The sequence below is a fragment of the Grammomys surdaster genome, unplaced genomic scaffold (genome assembly GCF_004785775.1).
Source record: "Grammomys surdaster isolate TR1022 unplaced genomic scaffold, NIH_TR_1.0 126546, whole genome shotgun sequence".
NCBI classification, from domain to species: Eukaryota; Metazoa; Chordata; class Mammalia; order Rodentia; family Muridae; genus Grammomys; species Grammomys surdaster.
Window position 1 is genome coordinate 4489116 of NW_021621338.1, and position 19422 is coordinate 4508537.

The following is a 19422-nucleotide window of genomic DNA, read 5'->3' on the forward strand; positions in this document are numbered from 1 at the left end:
CTATCTACATGGCCACCTATTTAGCCCACCAGGCCTAGGGATTCATAGTTTGTCAACCAAGTTACACTGTTGCAAAGATCAGCTATGCAGCTCCTGAAGCGCCCTCCACTGGCCAGACTAAGAACAACACCTCGCTGCAAGTACAAAGAACTCTGGCCTGTCAAAGGGAAGTGCACCCTTCCTATTTTTAAATGGATGGGTCTCTGCGGTCCACGCCCACAGCTCTTACCCTCTACATAGATCAGCATACTTCTCCAGGCAGGAGGAAATCAAATCCGGGTAGACTGGGGCATGGAACTAAATCGTTTACTTGCAAAACAGTAAAAAGGGTCCAGGGGCAATTTAGGCAGTCATGTAAGAAGGACTGGATGCTGACACCAGCAAACAGTCAGGATGCTGTATCCCAGAGCAGACCACTTCCCCTTGTGACATCTGCAAGAGGGTGTCTGTCCTGCAAAAGAGAAAGTCGCAAGTACGAAAGAGGGTGAGGCTTTCAATGGCATCTGAATGCTTCTCCTGGCTTGTACTCCTCCAACCAATGAGGGTAATCCCAAGCCCCAACCTGTGCTTGCTGACCGGTGGTAGGGCAATGATGCGGGGCCTCGAGGTGAGCACCACCTCTCCACGGCTTGCCTCTACCAGTATATTCTGGATCATGTTCTCGAGTATTGCTTCCTGCAGGTTGGCAAAAGCTGGTAGCCTGGGAGGAGAATGTTGCTCTTGTTATCAAGGTTACAGACCTGCAAGCCACCTCTCCACTTAGCTCTGTGCAAGTGTACTGTGCAGTGGGCTTTGCACAGATTCCCATGGAAGGCCCTGCCTCCAGTAGCAACACTCGGGAGGGAGGGGGAATCCCGTTGCGATCTCACAGATGCTAGCTGTGTGGCTAAGGTTCAAACCTAGGTGATATAGTTGCAATCCCAGAGCTAGGTTTGGAGGATGGTAGGGATGAGAGGAGAAGCTATGTGGGACCAAGGAATCCCCAAAAGACATGATGCTCCCCTCCCGCCGCAAAGAGGCCCCAGGAGACAGTAGTATCAGAAGTGGTACTTGTTCTCTGGTCCTAATTGTCCACTGAAGAGACATTGAAGACGACCACTCCACACTCAGTACTGTCGTGCTGGTAAACGCTATCAGTCAGGTATCACACGCTACACAAAGCTGGGTTCTGCTCTTCTGAAAATCCTCCCACCCAAATCTTACACTACAACAAGAGGTTGTCACTAGAACCTGAGTTAAGAAGAGAGTCACTCACAAGTCGGGGCCAGCCTCAATGTCAGCTTCTCCCCGGTCCTCCTCCGGTCCCCACTGCTCACCTCCCAACAGCCTCCTTCTCATCGTTTTCTGTCTCCTCCTTTATTATGGTTTTCAGATCCTGCTGCCATTGCCACTGCAGAGACTGCCGGGATGATGGCTCTGTGGCCTTAATCCCTGACCAGGTCAACTTTGCATCCTTTTCTATGTACTCCTCCTCCTTGCTCAACTCTTCTATATCCTCCTCTTCCTCTTCTGCTTCCTCCTCCTCTTCTTCTTCATCTTCATCATCCTCTTGCCCCCCTGTCATCTTCCCAAAAAGGTCATCCTCCTGCTCTTTGTTTTTTCCACCCTCATAGCTGGATGGCAGGGACAGGATCGGCACTAAGTATAAGCTGCTCTTCTGGGCTAGGAACCTCGCTGACTGCTCATTCCAGAACTGGCAGAAGTAAGGCACCTGCTCTACCAGGCTTTGGTCCACAGCATCATGGAAATTCTTGTCTTCCAGTAGACCCCTGGGCAAGAAAAAAAGAAAGATGAAATCTAATGAAAGGGCTTACAGCCAGGCCAACTTTGGCCTCTCTGTTACCCAAGGGACAGTTCTGGCTACTGTTTTTACTATCAAGTACTAAGTCAGGGAGGATAGCCCTTGGAACAAGGCATCTTTGAGCCCTGTGGCATCTTAGAGGTGAATGGGATGAGATGCAGGCAGAGCCAGCAAGCCAGAATGACCCAGATAAAGGACAGGTCTCCTGTAGACATCCTCAAGCCTGCCACAGAAAGTAATAGAGTCAGGATTCAGGCCTGAAGACCCACCTAACCAACTCTATTAGACCTGGTCTGTCCCAAGTGTCTCCCAGCAAGGGATCTTCCAAAGGAATTCTCTCTCTCTCTTTTCCCCCTCAGGGAGAGAAGTCTCTGGGCTTCTAAAGCTTAGGTTAGCACAGCTGGAGAAATGGGAGGTAAGAATGAAGGGCATGGAACAGTGGGTACCTGATGATGGTGGTGAGGGAGTCAACCAGAAGCTGCTTCTTCTGCCTAGAGACAGGACCTTCTAAGTCAGGGAGTTCTTCCTCACAAGGTTTTGGCTCTTCCTTGGAGGATTTCTTCTTTGGAAGCTCCCTGGGGTAGATCATTGATATCCTGAGTGGGCTTGGAAAACTATTATGCTGTAGCAATGGGGGTACAAGATATGATGGTAGCTGCCCAGTCATAAGGACATAAATATCCCAGCCACACTCCCAGTCTTAACAGAATGTAGTTACTGTACTCAGAGAGCCACACCCAACCCTTAGGTGAGACCAGGACCCAGAAGCCCCAAGTTGGCAAAAGAAGACAATAGGAAGCCTTGGTTGGTTCCTTGGGGGCCTCTCTATTACTCTCTTCAAAAAGACATAAGCAGTAATGGTGATCTTGTGGGCCCACAGTGCCCAATGGCTCTCATCAGCCCCTGTTCTCGTTTCAACCCTTCCTAAAGGCTGAGTGCAGACATCTGATGCTCTACAGAGTGGGAGAGGACTAAGATGAGAGGAAAGTGGCCCACACTTCCCCAGGCGTTCACCGGTACAGGAAGTGGCAGGGAAACTCAGAGAAGAAGTTGGTCAGGTAGTAGTCAGTGGCATGGGCCCTCGCAGTGAGGCCCAGACAGAGCAGGCCCGGCACAGGGGGTTGAGGACACGGCCACAATGTCTCCTTCTTTGCTATCTTCAGGTTCCAGGTGGCAGGCCGGCTGAGAGACGGTTGGTTTGTGATGGGAGGCAGCGTCTTTGGGAAGACGGAGGCGTGGGTGATAGGGTAACTATAATCCCATGGTCAGTGGGTCCCCTAGCCCAGTTCTTTAGGGTTGTGGACTTGCCTAGTGGTACTCTCCTCCCTTCCATCTAGGAGGCTGGATCAGGGCTTGGGGATATCTCTGGGGACAATCGAGAACCTTTTCAGTTATCCTGAGAATGACCTGGGACTTTCTGACTCACCTTGTACTTCTTTGCGGGTTCACAGACTGCACAGTGTGCTCTCCTCTGTAAGAGAGAGTCCAGCTTAGGATGTGACAGCCCCAGCCACGTGCACTTCCATCTCTCTGAATAACTCAGACCTTGCATTCCCCTCTTGGTTTTGCCCACCTCCCAGTGCTACCCTCTTCTAGAACTTTCCATAGGTAAGGGCTGCTTGGGAAGAGACAAGGAAAATCTGCTCAGTCAAGTCAACGATAGAGAGGAAAACAGTCAAATGTAGGGAGGCTGGCTCCAAAGCTGCTTGCCCTTAGGACCCTGGGTCTTTGGGATCAAAGAGTTAAGGAAAGAGCCTGTATTCTGAAGAGAGCTAGAGAGCAGCCCCTATACGATTGGTATCACAGAGGGCCAAGCTTCAGGGAGAGTGGAGCCTTTTTGAGAGTTCTGTGTGGTGGTCGCAGACAATACCAAGGGATAAAACCATGAATACTGGCAGGCGGTGGGATAAGGAGCCACCATGTTTTATTTTTACCCTTTTGTCTCCCTGTAGATATATAGCAGCCCATGATTCAGAAATGACCGTTGGACACTAGGCTCAGCTACAGGTGCACTGTATATTAATGCCCACAGCTGTAACTCCAAAGTGGATATTTCACTAGCAGTAGGACAAATTTCAAAATATTTATTGTAGACTGGGGATAGTGCCTCATGTCCAGAACTTTGTCACTTAAGGGGCTAAGACAAGAAGAGTTTGACTCCCTGTTTTTTGTTGTTGTTGTTTTGTTTTTTAAACTGAACCCCCACTGCCACCTCATATAATGTATACAAAATGGGAGAAAATGCTGCAAAGAAATCTCATTGTTTAGTCGCTCGGCTCTAACTATTAATAACTCACGGCTAGTCCAGTCTCATCTGTCTCTTTCCTGTGAATTATCTTGAAGAAACTTTCTAGTTTATGTTATGCTCATTTTACAGTCAAGAGACAAAGAGAGTAAGTAGGTAGCTTAGCCAGAGTCACATATTTAGCAAAGGCTGAAAGCAAGATTCAAATCTAAGGCTCTCTCCAGATCTTGCACCAAAGGCCACTAGGACACAGTGTCCTTCATCAGAAGGTGAGCCCTGTGTTGTTTCTCTGTGTTCTCGATGCTCAGCAGGTACCCATGAACTCCTCCTGTGTGGAGCAGGGGGTTCCAGCCAGCCTTCCTCGCACTGGACGTTTCGGGACAGCTGTGGTGCTTCTCTGCCGAGTCTGGCAAGTAGAATCTAATCTCTTAGGGCAGGTTGGCCAGTTTCACATGGAAGGCTACCTCAGTGCATCACCTCTATCTTAGGGCTATCTCCCTGGTAAGGCCAGTGGGACCTGGGAATGTGAGGTCCACTCAGACCTTCCTCACCTTTATTTTCCGATCTGTGATGGTGAACTCCACCTCCTGCCGAGCCTTCTCTTCCTCCCATTCCTGTAGCTCCTTGTGATACTGCCACATGAGTTCCTGCTGGTACACCTGGGGCCCAGCACAAGATGAGAGAAGGTGAGGTCTGGAGGGCCTCAGCTGCAGCTTACCGTGGGCCCCTCCAAGGGCTGGCTCCTGCTTTCTCTGAGGGTCTGGAGTCCTCAGAATCCTCCTCTGTCCTGTAATTGGGAGCTATGTCTCAGCCCCATGTGTTTCCTGTGCTTACCTTGCATATCAGGTCTATGCTGTAGAAGCTGGCATGAACCGAGGCCTTCAGGGTCACTAGGATTGGGGCTCCCTCTTCAGGAGCCACTTCTCCCTCCATGGGACTCACAGATACCTGGGGATTTAGGGAAAGAGCCTGTGGATTTGGGAGGAAGGATGGCAGAGGATAGGATGAGGCAAGGTGGTCCAAGATGGGGATGGGATGGGAGGGAAGGGGAGGGGAGGGGAAGGGAAGGGAGGGGAGGGGAGGGGCAGGGATGGATAGAACGAGATGGGATGGTACAGGGAAAGACAGGATGAGACTGGAGAGGATAGCGTGAAGTAAGATGGGGCAAGATGGGATGTAGTAAGATAGGCCAGGCTGGGCTGGCACAGGATATGATGGGTGAGATGGAGCAGTACAGAATGAGGCTGGAGCCTCGCCCTAAGTTCTGACTCTGGGAGTAGATGTGGACTCTCACCTCTCCAAAGTCTAAGGGCCTTGGCTGCCAGGTGAAGACAATTGTCTCATTCTTGGAGATGTTGTTGAGAAAGAGCAAGCGGCTACACTTACTCTGCACGGGGATGTTTCCCAGGGAGATGTGAGACTGGGACAGGAAGACATTCTGTTGGTGAAGACAACATAGCGCCAGCTTTGGGGTCATGAGGAGGAAACCATAGAAGCACAACTGGTTCCAACTGGCCAATTATTATGTCAGGAGATTTCCATGCATCTGACCCTCACATTGGCCCTATATTGTAAGCCTAGTTGTTCTCTTGTGATGAGTGAATTGCTAAGGTTCAGGGGGCACAGGCAGCTTTTTCAAATTTTTCTCAGAGTGAGGATAACTCCCTAAAGCCTTACCCCAAAGCCTATTGTGTCTTCAGGGCTTTCAGTGTTCATCCTGAATTAGGGATCTAACGGGAAAGTATGTGATACAGCGATAGTGGGTGGATGGAACCATGGGTAGATGGCTGCATGATGAATACACATAACCCATGTAAATGACATGCGCTTCAGTGGGGACATGGGAAAGTATAAGTAGCTGGACAGACGGATGGCTAGCTGAACAGACCAGGCCTCCCACCAGTGAGAAACGTATGGACTCAAGGTAGTATTGGTGACCACTAATATCTTGAGCAAAATCTACTTGAATCCAGGAGGGGACTGTCCTATATGAGGACAGTACCCAGAATAGGGTGATTTCTTTATAAATCTTGCAACATCCTTCAGCCCTATATGCCCAGAAAAGGCTAGGATCAAGGGGCCTGATGAAATGGGTGGATTTCCACTTCAGTGTCCCGAGCAGGGATACTAGGCATTAGCGGACAGGGTAAGCCTCTTGTGGAACTGGTGCTGTCTTTGAAGCTGGAGCCAGACTACTTCCAGGTCTCACCCCTCTACCCCCTTAAGCCCCTCTACCCTCCTTTTCTCCCTAGCCTCCCTCGCCCTTGGTACTGGCCACCCTTGACACTAAGGTCCTCCATTGCCTCTGGCTTCCCAAGCTCCTTTTCTCCCACCTGCCCAGGAACCATCAGCCTAGAGGATATGGAACTGTTGTCCCACGAAGAGATGCTGTGGAAAGGGGCAGTGTCACCCATGACACAGGGGTCGTATCCCACTCCTTGGAAGCAGATGACAGCTGAGTTCCATCCAATGATATGTATGGGTACCTCCACCTGGGAAGTTACAGAGGTGGGGAAGGAACTGGTGAAATCAAGACGCAGCAAGGAAGTCACAGCTCCAACTCCAACAACCCCCAATATTATCTGGGCCACTACTCACTGTGTAGGTTTTGGCCTCGATGGGTGAGAAAATCCACAGGATCCGAGCAGTAGTACCTGGCTGGATCTCCCCTTTGGGGTTCAGGCAGCAGAAAATAGGATGGTCAAAATTTTTTTCTTGAACCTGTGACAGAACGCTGACCTGGACCTCGTACATCACAGGTACTGAGCCACCGTTATACAGCTCGTAAATCTGCAAGGGTAGGGATGGGGGTGTAGTTAATTGTAAACAAGATAGCCTAGGACTCTGTCCATTTGGGAGAGCAGGTTATCTCCACAATAACTTTGAAGGTCTCTGAGCCCTGTCCCCACCCAGTCACTTTTCCCTATGGCTCAGTACATGGATAGTCAGCCTGTAACTGTTTAGGATAATCAGCAAATCTGTTTGTAAAACAGCAGCTTGCTTCATTTGCTCTCAGTTGACACTTGTCAAGCTTATAAAAGACCCTAGCATAAGTGTCCTTCACACTGGGATTTGGGGAAATGTCCACATACGCCTATACACCATCCAGACCCTTAATCCTCTAAGACTTTCAGTCTAGTAGACCATGAGGACACTGTCACATCCCGCATCTGTTATTAGAAGAAATTCTGTTTAAGGAGAGGGCTGAAGTGTTCTGAAGAACTGAAGACTGCCTCCAAAGGATGTCTTGGAAAAGAACAGAGTTGTTCTGGTGTAACACTTCTTTGCAGAGCTAAGAATACTCAAACCAGAGAGGAACAAAGAATTCACTTGAGTTTGGTCCTGGAGCTTTCCTTTTCCTTGGCCTGGCCCATCACACTGATCTCCAGATCTGGTGCTGCAGGGTGAATGTTTGTATCTACTCTGTACCCAGTTTCAAATGCTGAAACCTAATCTAATCAAGTTGGTACTGATTGGAGCCTCCCTCCTTGCTGGCTAGCTCTCAGTGTGGGGAGTTGTAATGCAGGCTGCCGGGGGTGGAAGGAAATCCACAGTCCTACTCAACTGTGAATGCGCAAACTACATAGCATAGCAAAGATGTGTCTATGGCTGCGATGATGACTTGAAAGTTCTGGGGGCCCCTCTCCACAGGAGCAAACGTATGCCTGGCACATGGTTTAGAACCCACGGTTCGAGACTGTACAGGCCCCAGAGGTGCACTTGCTACTATTACTGTGCTAAATGACAGCAAACTTCCCCCTAACTTTGCATCTCTACACCCGTAAATTAGTGTGGTTCTCAAACCTCATCTGAGAAGTTTCTTTACACAGTGGATGGTTCAGACAGAAATTCACAACTGATCAGAGAGTGAAAAGAAAGTGTCTATGTAGTGCTCAGCTACAAATGGGATGCTGTCGAGGTCTGGCCCGTTGCTATGGATTGTAACGCTTGGATAATTCTGTACCCAAGGCCTAGGCCTGCATGTGAGTTCTCACAGTTTACCAGCTTTTGCCGTGCAAAACTTGTTCCTGATTTTTAAAACCAAGGCAATTTAAACTTAATTTCAATAAAAGTAGCTACAGCCAATTACTGGAGGGGTTAGAGGTAGGTGAATTTTGGGTTAGCTGGTTGGGGGTGGGGGTGGAGAAGAAAGGAGGAAGAACGAGGAGGAGAAAGGAGAAAAGAGGAGGAGCTACATAGGAGGCCGTGTACCATACACATGACCAGGACAAACAGCAAGTGGTTAGGGAGCATCACTGGAGAGGTAGCCAGGCCAGCAGTTAGAAAAGCAGATTAGGGGCTACCCCCCAGTAATTTGTCAAAGCCAAATAAAATAACCATAGTCTGAGTCTCATTTATTTGTAAGCTCATCAGGGATAAGCTTACAGGACATCTATACCATAATCTCCTGCAAGGCTTGGGGCCAATTGCAGAAGAGGGGTAATCAGACTGTAGAAGCCAGACAATGGGTAGGGAGGGCCGTGACCAGAGTAAAAGAGTGAACAGAGTAAACCAGTATATTCTGGACACCACAGGATGGCTTGCAGTCACAGACTCTGAGGTTACCTGCATAAGATAAAGCTAATCAACACTCTATCGTGAAGGGGAGAGGGACTTACAACTGCTCCCACTCCCGCTGAGGAGCTACTGATGGCTGACCAAGCTCCGTGGATGGATCCACACCCATGACAATATGGGCAACACAAAATGGACTTAGTGGGTCATTTAAAAAAATAAAAAAGAGGCCAGGAAATTGAGAGGCTGGATATGAGAGGAGTTAGGGGGAGGAATGGCAGGTGAAAATACATCGTATACAAAATACAATGCAATGTATATATAAAATTCTCAAAAAATTAATGAAAAGATTACATATACAGAGGTGGGGTCTTTTAGGAGGTGCTTAGGTCATAAGAGTGGAGACTTCATGAATGAAATTCACATAGGCCTAAGGAAACCTGTTTGCCTTCTCTACTGCACGAACACATATGGAAAAGGTGTGATGTATGAGCCAGAAGTGCAAGCATATACCAGACACTACCAAATCATGGACATCATCTTGGACTTCCCAGTCCTCCCTCAGAACTGTAAGAACACTCTGTGTGTCTCTGTGTGTGTCTCTCTCTCTTTCTCCCTCTCTCTCTTTCATAAGAACACACATTCTCTCTCTCACACACATGTGTGTGCATGTACACACATTTGTACATACATGGAGGCCAGATTAACAGTATATTAATCAGTCATCAATCAGTCTCTTCCTGGAGCTCACAGGTCAGCTAGACTGACTGGTGAAGGAGGATAAAAAAAAAGTTGATGCCCAGCTCTGACCTACACAAACACATAAGCATGTACACACACACAGACACACACACACACACGCAAACATGTACACATATGTGTACACACAAACATGTATACATATACTCATCAACATGTACACACCCATACATACACAAACATGTACGCACACAATCATGTACACATACATACACACACAAACATGTACACACGCACACAAGAGAAAGAAAAGCGTGCAAGTTCTAAAGATTTCCATCCCTACGCTCTGCTCCCTAAAAAGATGAGCTTCTCTAAGAGCAACAATTCCCTTACGGCTGAGACCTCTTAGTAAGTAGGTCTAGATTACCTGAGTGGGTCATAGCTAGCATGTATACCATACGACAGGATAAAATGAGAGATACTGTGCACTTTGTATATGAGAGCCTATGCACAGATTCACAGTAATTCTAGTTGAGTGTATATGTAAACACTGGAGTGAAGCACAAATGATATAAAATACATTATTAGTGTGGTCTGTGGTCAAGAAATTGGAAGATCAACCCTTGTGCTAATGGGGGAAAACACTTCTGCACGGGAATGGAGCCTGACAAAAGACTTTAGTATCAGAAGATTTTGTCCTTACATCTCTCCAGTTGTCCCATGTGGGGCAGTATCTGTCATCCTGTAAGGACTGACACAGAGATCAATACTTAGGCCTCTCAGTGACAGGCTCACACAGACCACTGACCTGCCGTGGGGGCAATGTGTCACCGATGGGGACGGGAATGAACTGGTGGATGGTGGAGGTGAAGTGCACATACTTCTGCTCCAGCCTCACTGTCACGCCGATGAAGTGTAGCTGTAGGTAAAGAGCCCGTGGGTGGCATGCTGCCCTGTGAAAACGAGCATACCCGACAGAGAGATACGGGCCCCAGGTTCCCAGGGGGCACCACTCCTAGCTCCTCTCTTGGATGTTCAAAAAGCTCCCATAGCCAGTCCCCAGCAGGACTACGGTGTGAGGTCTCACCAGGATCTCCCGTCCATGGGACACCTTGAAGAGCACAGAGAGGCGATTGGTGCCGACAAACAGGTGTCTTCAAGGGAGGAGACAAGTTAGACAGTGAGTTCTGGAATCCTCTTTGTATGGGAAAACAAGTGTGGCTTTGAGCCAGACAACCATCTCTGAGTTGGGATGAGGCAGAAATGACATGGACCTTCTCTGCAGGAAATGGCTCCCCAGGAGGGATTGTCTAGGGCACTCCAGAGTCATACAGAAAAAAGAAGCCAGGGCTAGGAACCTCTTGTGAGGAAGGGCATGGTAGGGGCGCAGGAACACCTGTATTTGAACTCCACCATCTGCTCCTGCCCTGGGTTCAGGCTCCCAGTCTTGGGGTTGATGGAGAAGAGGCAATTATCCTCTGCACGCATTTGGTGGAGCTCAGTGCTGTTGAGGTCTGCTTGCTCTGCCCACAGTTCCAGGTCCAGCTGCTGGTCACTTGGAAAGAGGAAAGACCTGGAGAAGGCAGACAGGAGGAGTGAAGCCAAGCAAAGGATAGGCCAGTTAGAAAGACAGGCAGACAGATAGGCTTTCACCACACCTGTTTTTTGCGCTCCATTTTATAAGCTGACCCATGTTCTGGTGAGCAATTGTAGCTAGGAACAGTCTCCTTTCAAAAAGTGTCCCCAAACCTAGGAACAGCCAGCATGATAGCTCGTATCTGTAATAGCAGTACTAGGGTGGCTGGGCAGGAGGACAGCTGAAACTGAAGGTCAACTTGGGCTGCATAGTGAGTTCCAGACTAGCCAGGGCCACCACAATGAGGCCCTGTGTGGTGGTTTGAATGAGAATGGTCCCTCATATGTTTGAATACTTGATCCTGAGTTAGTGGAGCAATTTGGGAAGGATTAAGAGGCGTGGCCATGTTGGAGGAGGTCTGTCACTGGGGGGTGGGTTTAAGGTTTCAAAAGCCCATGCCAGTCCCAGTCTCACTCCTTCCCCGCCTGCTGCCAGCAGAGCAAGATGTGAGTTCTTAGCTACTCCAGCATCATGTCCATTTGCTCCCCACCATGATGATTACAGACTAACCCTCTAAAACTGTAAGCAAGTGCCCAGTTAAATGCTTCTTTTTATAATAGCTATTTTGGACTTGGTCTTTTACCGCAACAGTAGGATAATGACTAAGACATTGTCTTTAAAGAAACAAACAAAAACTATCTAAAGACACAAGAAGACCCAGAAAGAGTAAAGAACACAGAAGACTGGGGCTCTATCTTAGGCACCAGGAGCCAAGGGTGTCACGTGCATGCCAGTCACTTAGGGCTGATCACTCCTCTTCCTTTCACAAGCTCTCGGGAAGGGTCCATCCTGGGACCCTTTGAAATTCCTGGGAATGCTGGCAGGAGCTGCTGAGAAGGAGGGTGTTGAAGCTAGCTTGGACACAGGATGGAGAACAGGTACCCAGAGGGCTGGTGACCTTGAAGCAAGCAAGAGTGTGAAGAATGCCCTCACAAAGCCTCACACTGTAGAAAAGAAGATATTGTCCCCCAACCAGCTGGCAAAACTAAAAAAAAGTGAGGAAGGGTCTGAAGTCCACCATTTGACAGGACACCCTCTCAGGTGGAAGGGAATTGGCCCCAGCAGCAAACAGGGCCAGGGACTGAAGACAAGGCACCCAAAAATGGAAGGCAAAGGGTCAACAAGCCTCACAGGAATCAGGGAACAGTACCCCAAACTCACAGGGGGTCTGTCTTCGTTCCTCTCACATGGGAAATTTAAAAAATAGATGCAGAGAGTAACGATAAAGCTCAGAAAGAGCAGACATCATCAGCCACAAGAGGGAGAGGAAGTCCTGCTGGCTTTTGGAAAGAACTTGGCAGCATCTGCTAAGATAAAACACATGCATGCCCTTTGGCCCAGAAGCCCCACTTTCAGGAATCAACCTGAAATAAATTAATACACCTGAATAATTAAAATGCAGACGTGAAAATATACCGACACATGCTAAACATCTAAAAAATCTTTTTGAGTGTGTGTGTATATGATGTATGTGTACATGTATGTGAACATGGCTGCTGATGGTTCCACAGCATCCATGTGGTCAGAGGGCAGCTTGGGTGTCGGCCTTTGCCTTCCATCTTGTTTGAGACCGGGTTTGTCCACCACTGTGGATGTCAGACTAGCTGGCCCACAAGGTGCTGGGCAGGACTGTCCTGTCTCTACCTCCCACCTTGCCACAGCAACATTAGAGTTTCAGATGTGTGTCAGTGTGGCTGGCCCTACGCAGGTTCTGGGACTCCAAACTCAGGATCTCATGCTTGTACAATAAGCCCTTTACCCACTGTCTTGGTTAGGGTTCTAGTTGCTGTGAAGAGACACCATGACCATGGTAACTCTTATGAAGGACAACATCTAACTGGGGCTGACCTACAGTTTCAGAGGTTCAGCCCACTATCATCATCGTGAAAAACATGGTGGCATGCTGAGAATTCTACACCTAGATCTGCAGGCAGCAGCAGGAGACTGCTTCATTAGGCCTAGCCTGAGCATATGAGACTTCAAAGCCCGCCTCCACAGTGACTCACTTTGTCCAACAAGACAACACCTACTCCTATAAGGCCACGCCTCCCAATAGTGCCCAGTTCTACAAGCCTATGGGGCCATTTTCATACAAACTACTGCACCCACTGAACCATCTCCTCAGTCCCACACACACACTCATATATATATATATATATATATATATATATATATCTCCATATACAATACTTTCTTTGTGGTGGCAAGAAAAAAAAAAAACAAAAACATTTTTCGTTCCTTTTTTGGGAACAAAATCTTCCTATAAAGGAGTAGCCTAATCCCTTTCTATTGTAGAATATCATGAAACTGATAAAAAGAATGTGCTAGATCTATATGTACTCTAAAGTGTATATGTTCTTCCTTCATGGCACACATTCTAGAAGGGATCACTCTGCTAAGCATCCAGCTGTCTGTGCGTGGGGCACGATCCCAAGCTCTGCCCACACCAGCCATGTATCTGAGCCTGAGGCTGGGGATCTGGCTCTTCTCCCCCCCCCCCCCCCCGTCAGCTGCATGGGTTGGCCTTCATGGGTGAGCGCTGTCTCTCTCATGTTATGTGGGAGATGCTGGCCAGTGGCAGAGTGGGAGTTCTTGTTGTTTTAGGATCCTCTGGGAAGTTTCTGCATCTCCTTTAATGTGGATGCTTTCCCCCATAATCTGGAAGACAATAATGTCTTCCTGACCCACTATCCCCTGAGATCAGAGTGACAGGTCATGGAATGTTAACCGGGCCTTTGTCCCCTCTGCACCTCGAATGTCATTGAACCCTTAAGTTCAAATTCTCTGGAAGAAGATTCCAGGCCCTTTGTGCCCTGCTCCTCCACATGTATTTGAGGCCCCCCTTTTCTTGCTTTCTCCAAAAACTTTTCCTCCTCCCTCTCCTCCCCCTGCTCTTCCTCCTCCTCCTCCCTTCCCTTCTAACCATGCTAAGGATTGAACCCAGGGCTCTGTATATGCCAGGCAAGCACTCTAGTACTGAAACACCACACACCCAGCCCTCCAGAACGTCTTTCTGATCCCACCATTACCCTGCCAAAAGTGGTCAATGACCCCGTGAGTGTCACACCTTCCTCCTTCCCAGTACACTATCCTGTCCTGGGAGGCTGCTCTGCCCTGGGTTCCTGTTGCACTGGGAGGGCAGGGACTGGCCTGGTCCACATTTCTATTCTGCAGAACTAACCCGGGAGAGCCCGGGACATATGTAGCTAGTGAAATAAAAGGCACACTAGTGAACAAAAGGTCTTAGGCAGGATATCTGCTGTCTTTGCGGCTGTCGACTTGAAGGCAAGGCGCTATGCAACCATATCCTAGAGTCAAACAGAGCAGAGGTGTTGGGAGGAGAAAGGTTAAGGGAGAAGGCAGCTCCGCGGCTCTCTGATCCACCTCCCAGACTCGGGATCGCCCTTCACCTTGCCTACCGCCATCTCAAGCCCAGATCCATACTTTTGCACCTCACACGACTCGTTCTGTCTCCATCTTTATGAGCAGCAGAGGAATGTTAGAGTTTGGGGGTAACTTGTGCGCCTGTCAGTGTAGAGCCCTTTCTTCACCCTACACTCCCAACATGTCCTCCACCTGGTCCAGGCAGCAGGTCCCCACCACGGATGTCCCTGCTTGTGCACACGCACACGCATGCGCACGCGCACGCGCACACAGGCACACACACACGCACACCTTCCCAGCGCCCACCAGTCAGGGTGGGCCTTGACTCGCTCTCCAACTTTTATACTCATTAGTCAATCAGAACTGAAAGTCTGGAAACTAACATTTACTAAGAAATCTACTCGTGTTTACACCGGGAACTCCAACAAGCCTGGCACAGAAAAGGGCGGCTTGCTGGCCATGTGTTCTGGGCTCTGATGAGAGGGCCAGGCAACAGGACACTGGACAGGCTTGACAGGTTCAGGGCCTTAAGCCTGGCTTCCTAGGACCTGCAAGGTGACTGTTATTGTGGCCAGCTTCCAGTCACTCTGCAGCAGCACAGCTTTGCTCAAACATGCCCTCTAGTGGTAGGATCCTCTGAGGCGGCGGCAGCAGATGTCTGTCCTCCATGATAACCTACACTCGCCTGCATTTGACCCCAGCCCCTGAATTGCAGTCTATCAGGAAGCAGCGTGCTGCGGTGCCTGGACAGTCCTGATGCACAGACGCAACTTAAAGCCTTCCTGCTGACTTACTAGTGTCGGCAGGTTTTCTGGAGCTGAGACATCTGGATTTGAATCTGGTTCTGCTTCTCATAGCTATGTGAGCTGTGTGGCTTTGCCTGAACTCTCACAGTCCATTGACTCTCAGGCCCTCTTTTTAACAGGAAAGGTCTTTCTCACAGGGCCACTGTAAAGATCAAGAACTGAAAGCTGGAAAAACATAGTGCCTGGGTCTACAGCATTCATTCAGTTACTGATATAGCTGTGTCAGTTTCCAGGAATTGCACAGTGCCCAGAGCCTAGCTGCAGCCAATCACATCTCCTGAGTGCTGTGGGCAACCACAAGTCTGCTCCCAGCCCTTTTACCCTGTCAGCGAGAGTCCCACTTGCAGACCACATGTGGGTTTCCCAGAAAGACCCAGGAAATGGCTATTCTCTACTCCTGGCCGTTAGGGCTCTGTCCCCAGACCCTTGTAGTAGCCCCCTTTCTGCGTAGCCATACCAGTCCAAGGGCACCAGCCCACTGTTCTTCAGTACGAGGAGTACCACTGAGGGAGGGGCATTGTGTGGTGCTGCTCCAAAATTGAAGTCCAGCTTCAGAGGCGTGAAGACAGGGGGTGTACGGCTCATGCTGTGTGAAGGGGAGAAATGGCTCGGTGCAGGAGATGGAGACAACTCAGGACTCTAACCTTGGGTGCCCATCCCCAGGCACAAAGAAAAAAATTTGTAACTCAGGGTGAGTGAGATAACGTCTTAGCCCTGAAGTCAATCCTTGTCTTCCTCTAAGAACTTGTCACGCCCCCTCCCCCAGACTCAGCTTCTTGGGAAAGGCCTGGTATTGGGGTGTTGGTAGATGGTTTGTGAACATCCAGTGTTTCTTGCCCTGCCCCCAAGCCTAGCTTACCTGTGCCGGGTGGGCACCTTGTAGGTGAGTTCCTTGACAGTTGGGTCACGTGCCAAGTAACTATTGAGTGCGTCCAGGGAGAAGAGGTGCCACAGGTGCTTGCGAGTGATGCCCTCGGCACTGCCCATGGAGCAGATATCCAGAATGGAGAGTAAAGGGTACACCGCTGCCAGGGAGACATGGCACAGCTCCTGTGCTTTGTCATCCGTGCTGTCTGGGGGAGTCACTGTCAGGCAGAGCAGAGAGCTTAGTCCCCTAGGGGTTAGGTGCAGAACCCTGCTCAGAAACAGTGGCTGAGCTTAAATCTTGAGTGTATTTTTCAATGGCAGACAGCTCCTGTCTAAGGCTTTCTATGTGCCGGGCACTGTCCTGTTTTAACATAGATCCTGGCATTTAACTTACACCACTATTTTCAAACTCATTGCAATACTGCATAATTCATAGACTGTAAAAACTACTCTTTGACACACACAATTCAGTAGGACTTATGTATTCATAGACATATGCAACCACCACTAATTTTAAAAAGTTTCCATTGTCCCCCTCCCAAATTCAGTACCAACTAGTTAACACTCCCCCCCACAATCTACCGATACCCCACTCCCAGCAATCACTAATCTACTCTCCACCTGCCTGTGTATTTTATCTTTTCCAAATGTTTCAAACACTCAGTGCTTGGCTTTTCCTGACTGGCTTCTTTCACTTAGCATCTTGCTTTCAATGTTCATTAATATGGTGGCATATGCTATTCGTGTGTGTGTGTGTGTGTGTGTGTGTGTGTTCTATAGTCTGTGACAATCTCCCTTTTATTGATGAAGAAGCTGAGGCATATTTAGGTGAAACAACTAGCTAGTACCACACTGCCAGTAAGTGAGGGAGAGTCCAGATTCAATCCTAATGCTGGCATGGGGGAAAGTAGCAACTCTGTCCCATGGCGGAAAGAGCTGAAGCTTCACTGAGGATTTGCTTGTGATTCTAACAGGAGGCAGCACATTCGCTAACTCTCATGTTCCTCAGCTCAGGGACACGTATGTAGACATCACATGGACAGACACAGTTACACACAGCAGATCGAAGGCACAGTCCACCCTGCCCTCACTCGTGCCAGCCTGTCTAGAAGTTAGCCTCTAGCTCTGCGTCTCACAAGTCACCTCTTCCTTTCTCTCCTTCCTGGCTCTGAATCTCTACTGAGTGCCCAGGTACCTCTTTGGGACAGAAGACGGTAGCTAATGGTCCAGGAATAGTTGGAACGGACTTTTGGATGGGCAGTCAGATAGATGGTATCCTGGGAATGAGGCGGCATGGTCCCTTCAGAATGGTCGAATTCTAGAGCTGGGGTAGGTGGAGGGAGATCGTGATGCAGGGGTCATCAGTGGTATCTGGACAGAGGTGTCCTCCCAGGTAAACTCTCCCTTGGGTCACCACAGTACTCCCTGATGGCAGAGCAGGCCAGGGCAGAAAGAGCCATGCATCTTGAGGCCACTGGCATTTGTCACAGTTAAAAAGTGGAAATGCTAGGTTTTCAGCTGTCTTGTCTGACCCATACCACGTATGGGCCATCTATATTAAGCACACACAGACATACAGACATATGCACACACCCCTCCCCGGCCCCAGACCCAGCCCAGGCCTCAGTACCACAGGGGTCATTGTTGAGGCCCTTGGGCCTGTGCTGCTCCAGGACCAGGCGGTAGTAGAGGGTGCAGTTGCCATCATTCAGAAGCACCAAAGACTTGACCTCCTGGCTGTTCACCAGTACATTCCCAAAGTCCAGCTCCGTTGGCTTTGCCTGAGATCACAGCCAGCTAGCTTCTGGGGGTGCCCCCAACCCCTAGTCTTCAGACCATCCCCCAAGGAAAAGCAGATCTGAGGCTATGTGCAACAATCTGTATCTTGTCCTCTACCTTGCTGCCTGCCTTCTTAGGGCTGGGCACTTGCTTCCCACCTGGGTCCTGGCACTTCTCCTCCCACCTGGGTCCTGGCTCCTCCCCCAACAGGGCTTCTACTCACAGAGAGGCATCCAGTAACACCCATGCCCACCAGCCGGATCCTGTAGTGCACGGTGGCTAGGGGCTTGGTCTTCTGTGGCTGTCTGGCTTCCCAGACCCATATCCCCACTCGGAACAGGTACTTGGTCTCCTCCAGAGGGCTGAAGATCCATGTTATTGTCTGGGGTCACAGAGACGGTTCATTCTTGCATGCGTGTGTCCAGGCTGCCCCCTCCTGGCTGGGGGAGGTCCTGTTACAGACGCTTATACCACTTTTCCAGCTGCCTGTTTATCCACTTTGTACACATCGTATAACCTCATCTCCTACATCTTCATGACAGGGATGTGGTGGTATTTTCCAAACTCATTTTGATGGAAACTGGAGCCTCAGAGAAGTGGAATATCTTGAGCAGAGTCAGAAACCTGGTGTCTGGAGGCTGGGCTCAGAACTCAAGTGGGTTTCTACAACTGTGTAATCTCCTAGGCTCCTATTTCCCACCCCTGGGTATTTACGGGCACCATGTACTGGTAGTTACTGCTCTGAGTCTGACCTACCTCAGAACAGGGACAGTTTATTTTAGTGACAGTTTGGGTCCCCCTTTTGTATTGACCTGGAACCTCTGGGTGTCTCTTTTCTAACCCCTTCCTGAGTCACCCATTTGGCCCATACCCAGCTGACTCAAACTACCTGCCAGGAATCTTGTTGCTCGGGTACCGTGAGTGATGATGTTTAGACATGCAGGTAAGGAAGGTGTTACTAAAACCCACTCACAGGCTAAGGGAGGTGACTAGAGATTGCTTAGGCAGGTGTACATTACAGGCCACAGGACTTACAGTAAGACTGGTAAAGTTAAAGGTGAAAGATACCCTCTTATTTACCCCTGGCAACAGGCCCAGGCACTCACGAGGTTCTCATTAGGGTGGATGATACCCTTGGAGGGCTGGACAGCCAGCATCTTTTGGTGCTGCTGGGAGACTCTCCACTCAAACTGCAGGGGCAGCCGTGAGGGGTTGTGAAAGGTATAGTTGGTAGTGGAGGAACAGCCCACCCAGGTAGGCTTGAAGAAGATGCTTTTGCAGGTGTCCAGCTTCAGCTCCAGAGGCTCCTCTCTGCTCTGCATGCTCACTTCCTGAGCCGGGGGAAGGAAGGACAATGCCATGACCTCTTGGCTCACCCTCCATTTTTAGGAAGCATCTGTGCAGATTTTCACACTTGAGAGGAGACAGCCAAAGCTGTCTTCCAGCCTGGACACAGCAACTTCTCTCAAAAGAAGATTAAAAAGAACCCAGAGCTAGGTGTGGTGGAGACTAGAGTAGGTAAGGCAGGAGGATTGCCTTGAGTCCAAGACCAGCCTGGACTAGATGGTGATATATTTTCTTTTTTATTCTTTTCTTTTCTTTCATTTTTCAAGACAAGAGTTTCCCTGTGTAGCCCTGGCTACCCTGGAACTCACTCCATAGACCAGACTGGCCTCGAACTCATAGCAAT

At 49.3% G+C, this 19422-nt stretch overlaps 1 protein-coding gene across 1 annotated transcript in view; it reads right to left on the bottom strand.

The window, feature by feature from the left end:
• Positions 1-342: 342 nt before the first annotated feature.
• Positions 343-19422, bottom strand: part of Cfap65 (cilia and flagella associated protein 65) — a 31519-nt gene continuing 12439 nt past the window's right edge. Inside the window, exons 13-32 of the mRNA XM_028760529.1 lie at positions 18839-19063; positions 17956-18114; positions 17584-17734; positions 17149-17277; positions 15946-16171; positions 15544-15672; positions 10657-10833; positions 10348-10414; positions 10069-10179; positions 6645-6836; positions 6380-6538; positions 5341-5484; positions 4881-4994; positions 4598-4705; positions 3228-3272; positions 2816-3018; positions 2248-2376; positions 1317-1769; positions 563-700; positions 343-451 (exon numbers count right to left, since the gene is read on the bottom strand). Of these exons, the coding sequence (XP_028616362.1) occupies positions 343-451; positions 563-700; positions 1317-1769; positions 2248-2376; positions 2816-3018; positions 3228-3272; positions 4598-4705; positions 4881-4994; positions 5341-5484; positions 6380-6538; positions 6645-6836; positions 10069-10179; positions 10348-10414; positions 10657-10833; positions 15544-15672; positions 15946-16171; positions 17149-17277; positions 17584-17734; positions 17956-18114; positions 18839-19063 (3168 nt within the window). The remainder of the gene's footprint in view (positions 452-562; positions 701-1316; positions 1770-2247; positions 2377-2815; positions 3019-3227; positions 3273-4597; positions 4706-4880; positions 4995-5340; positions 5485-6379; positions 6539-6644; positions 6837-10068; positions 10180-10347; positions 10415-10656; positions 10834-15543; positions 15673-15945; positions 16172-17148; positions 17278-17583; positions 17735-17955; positions 18115-18838; positions 19064-19422) is intronic.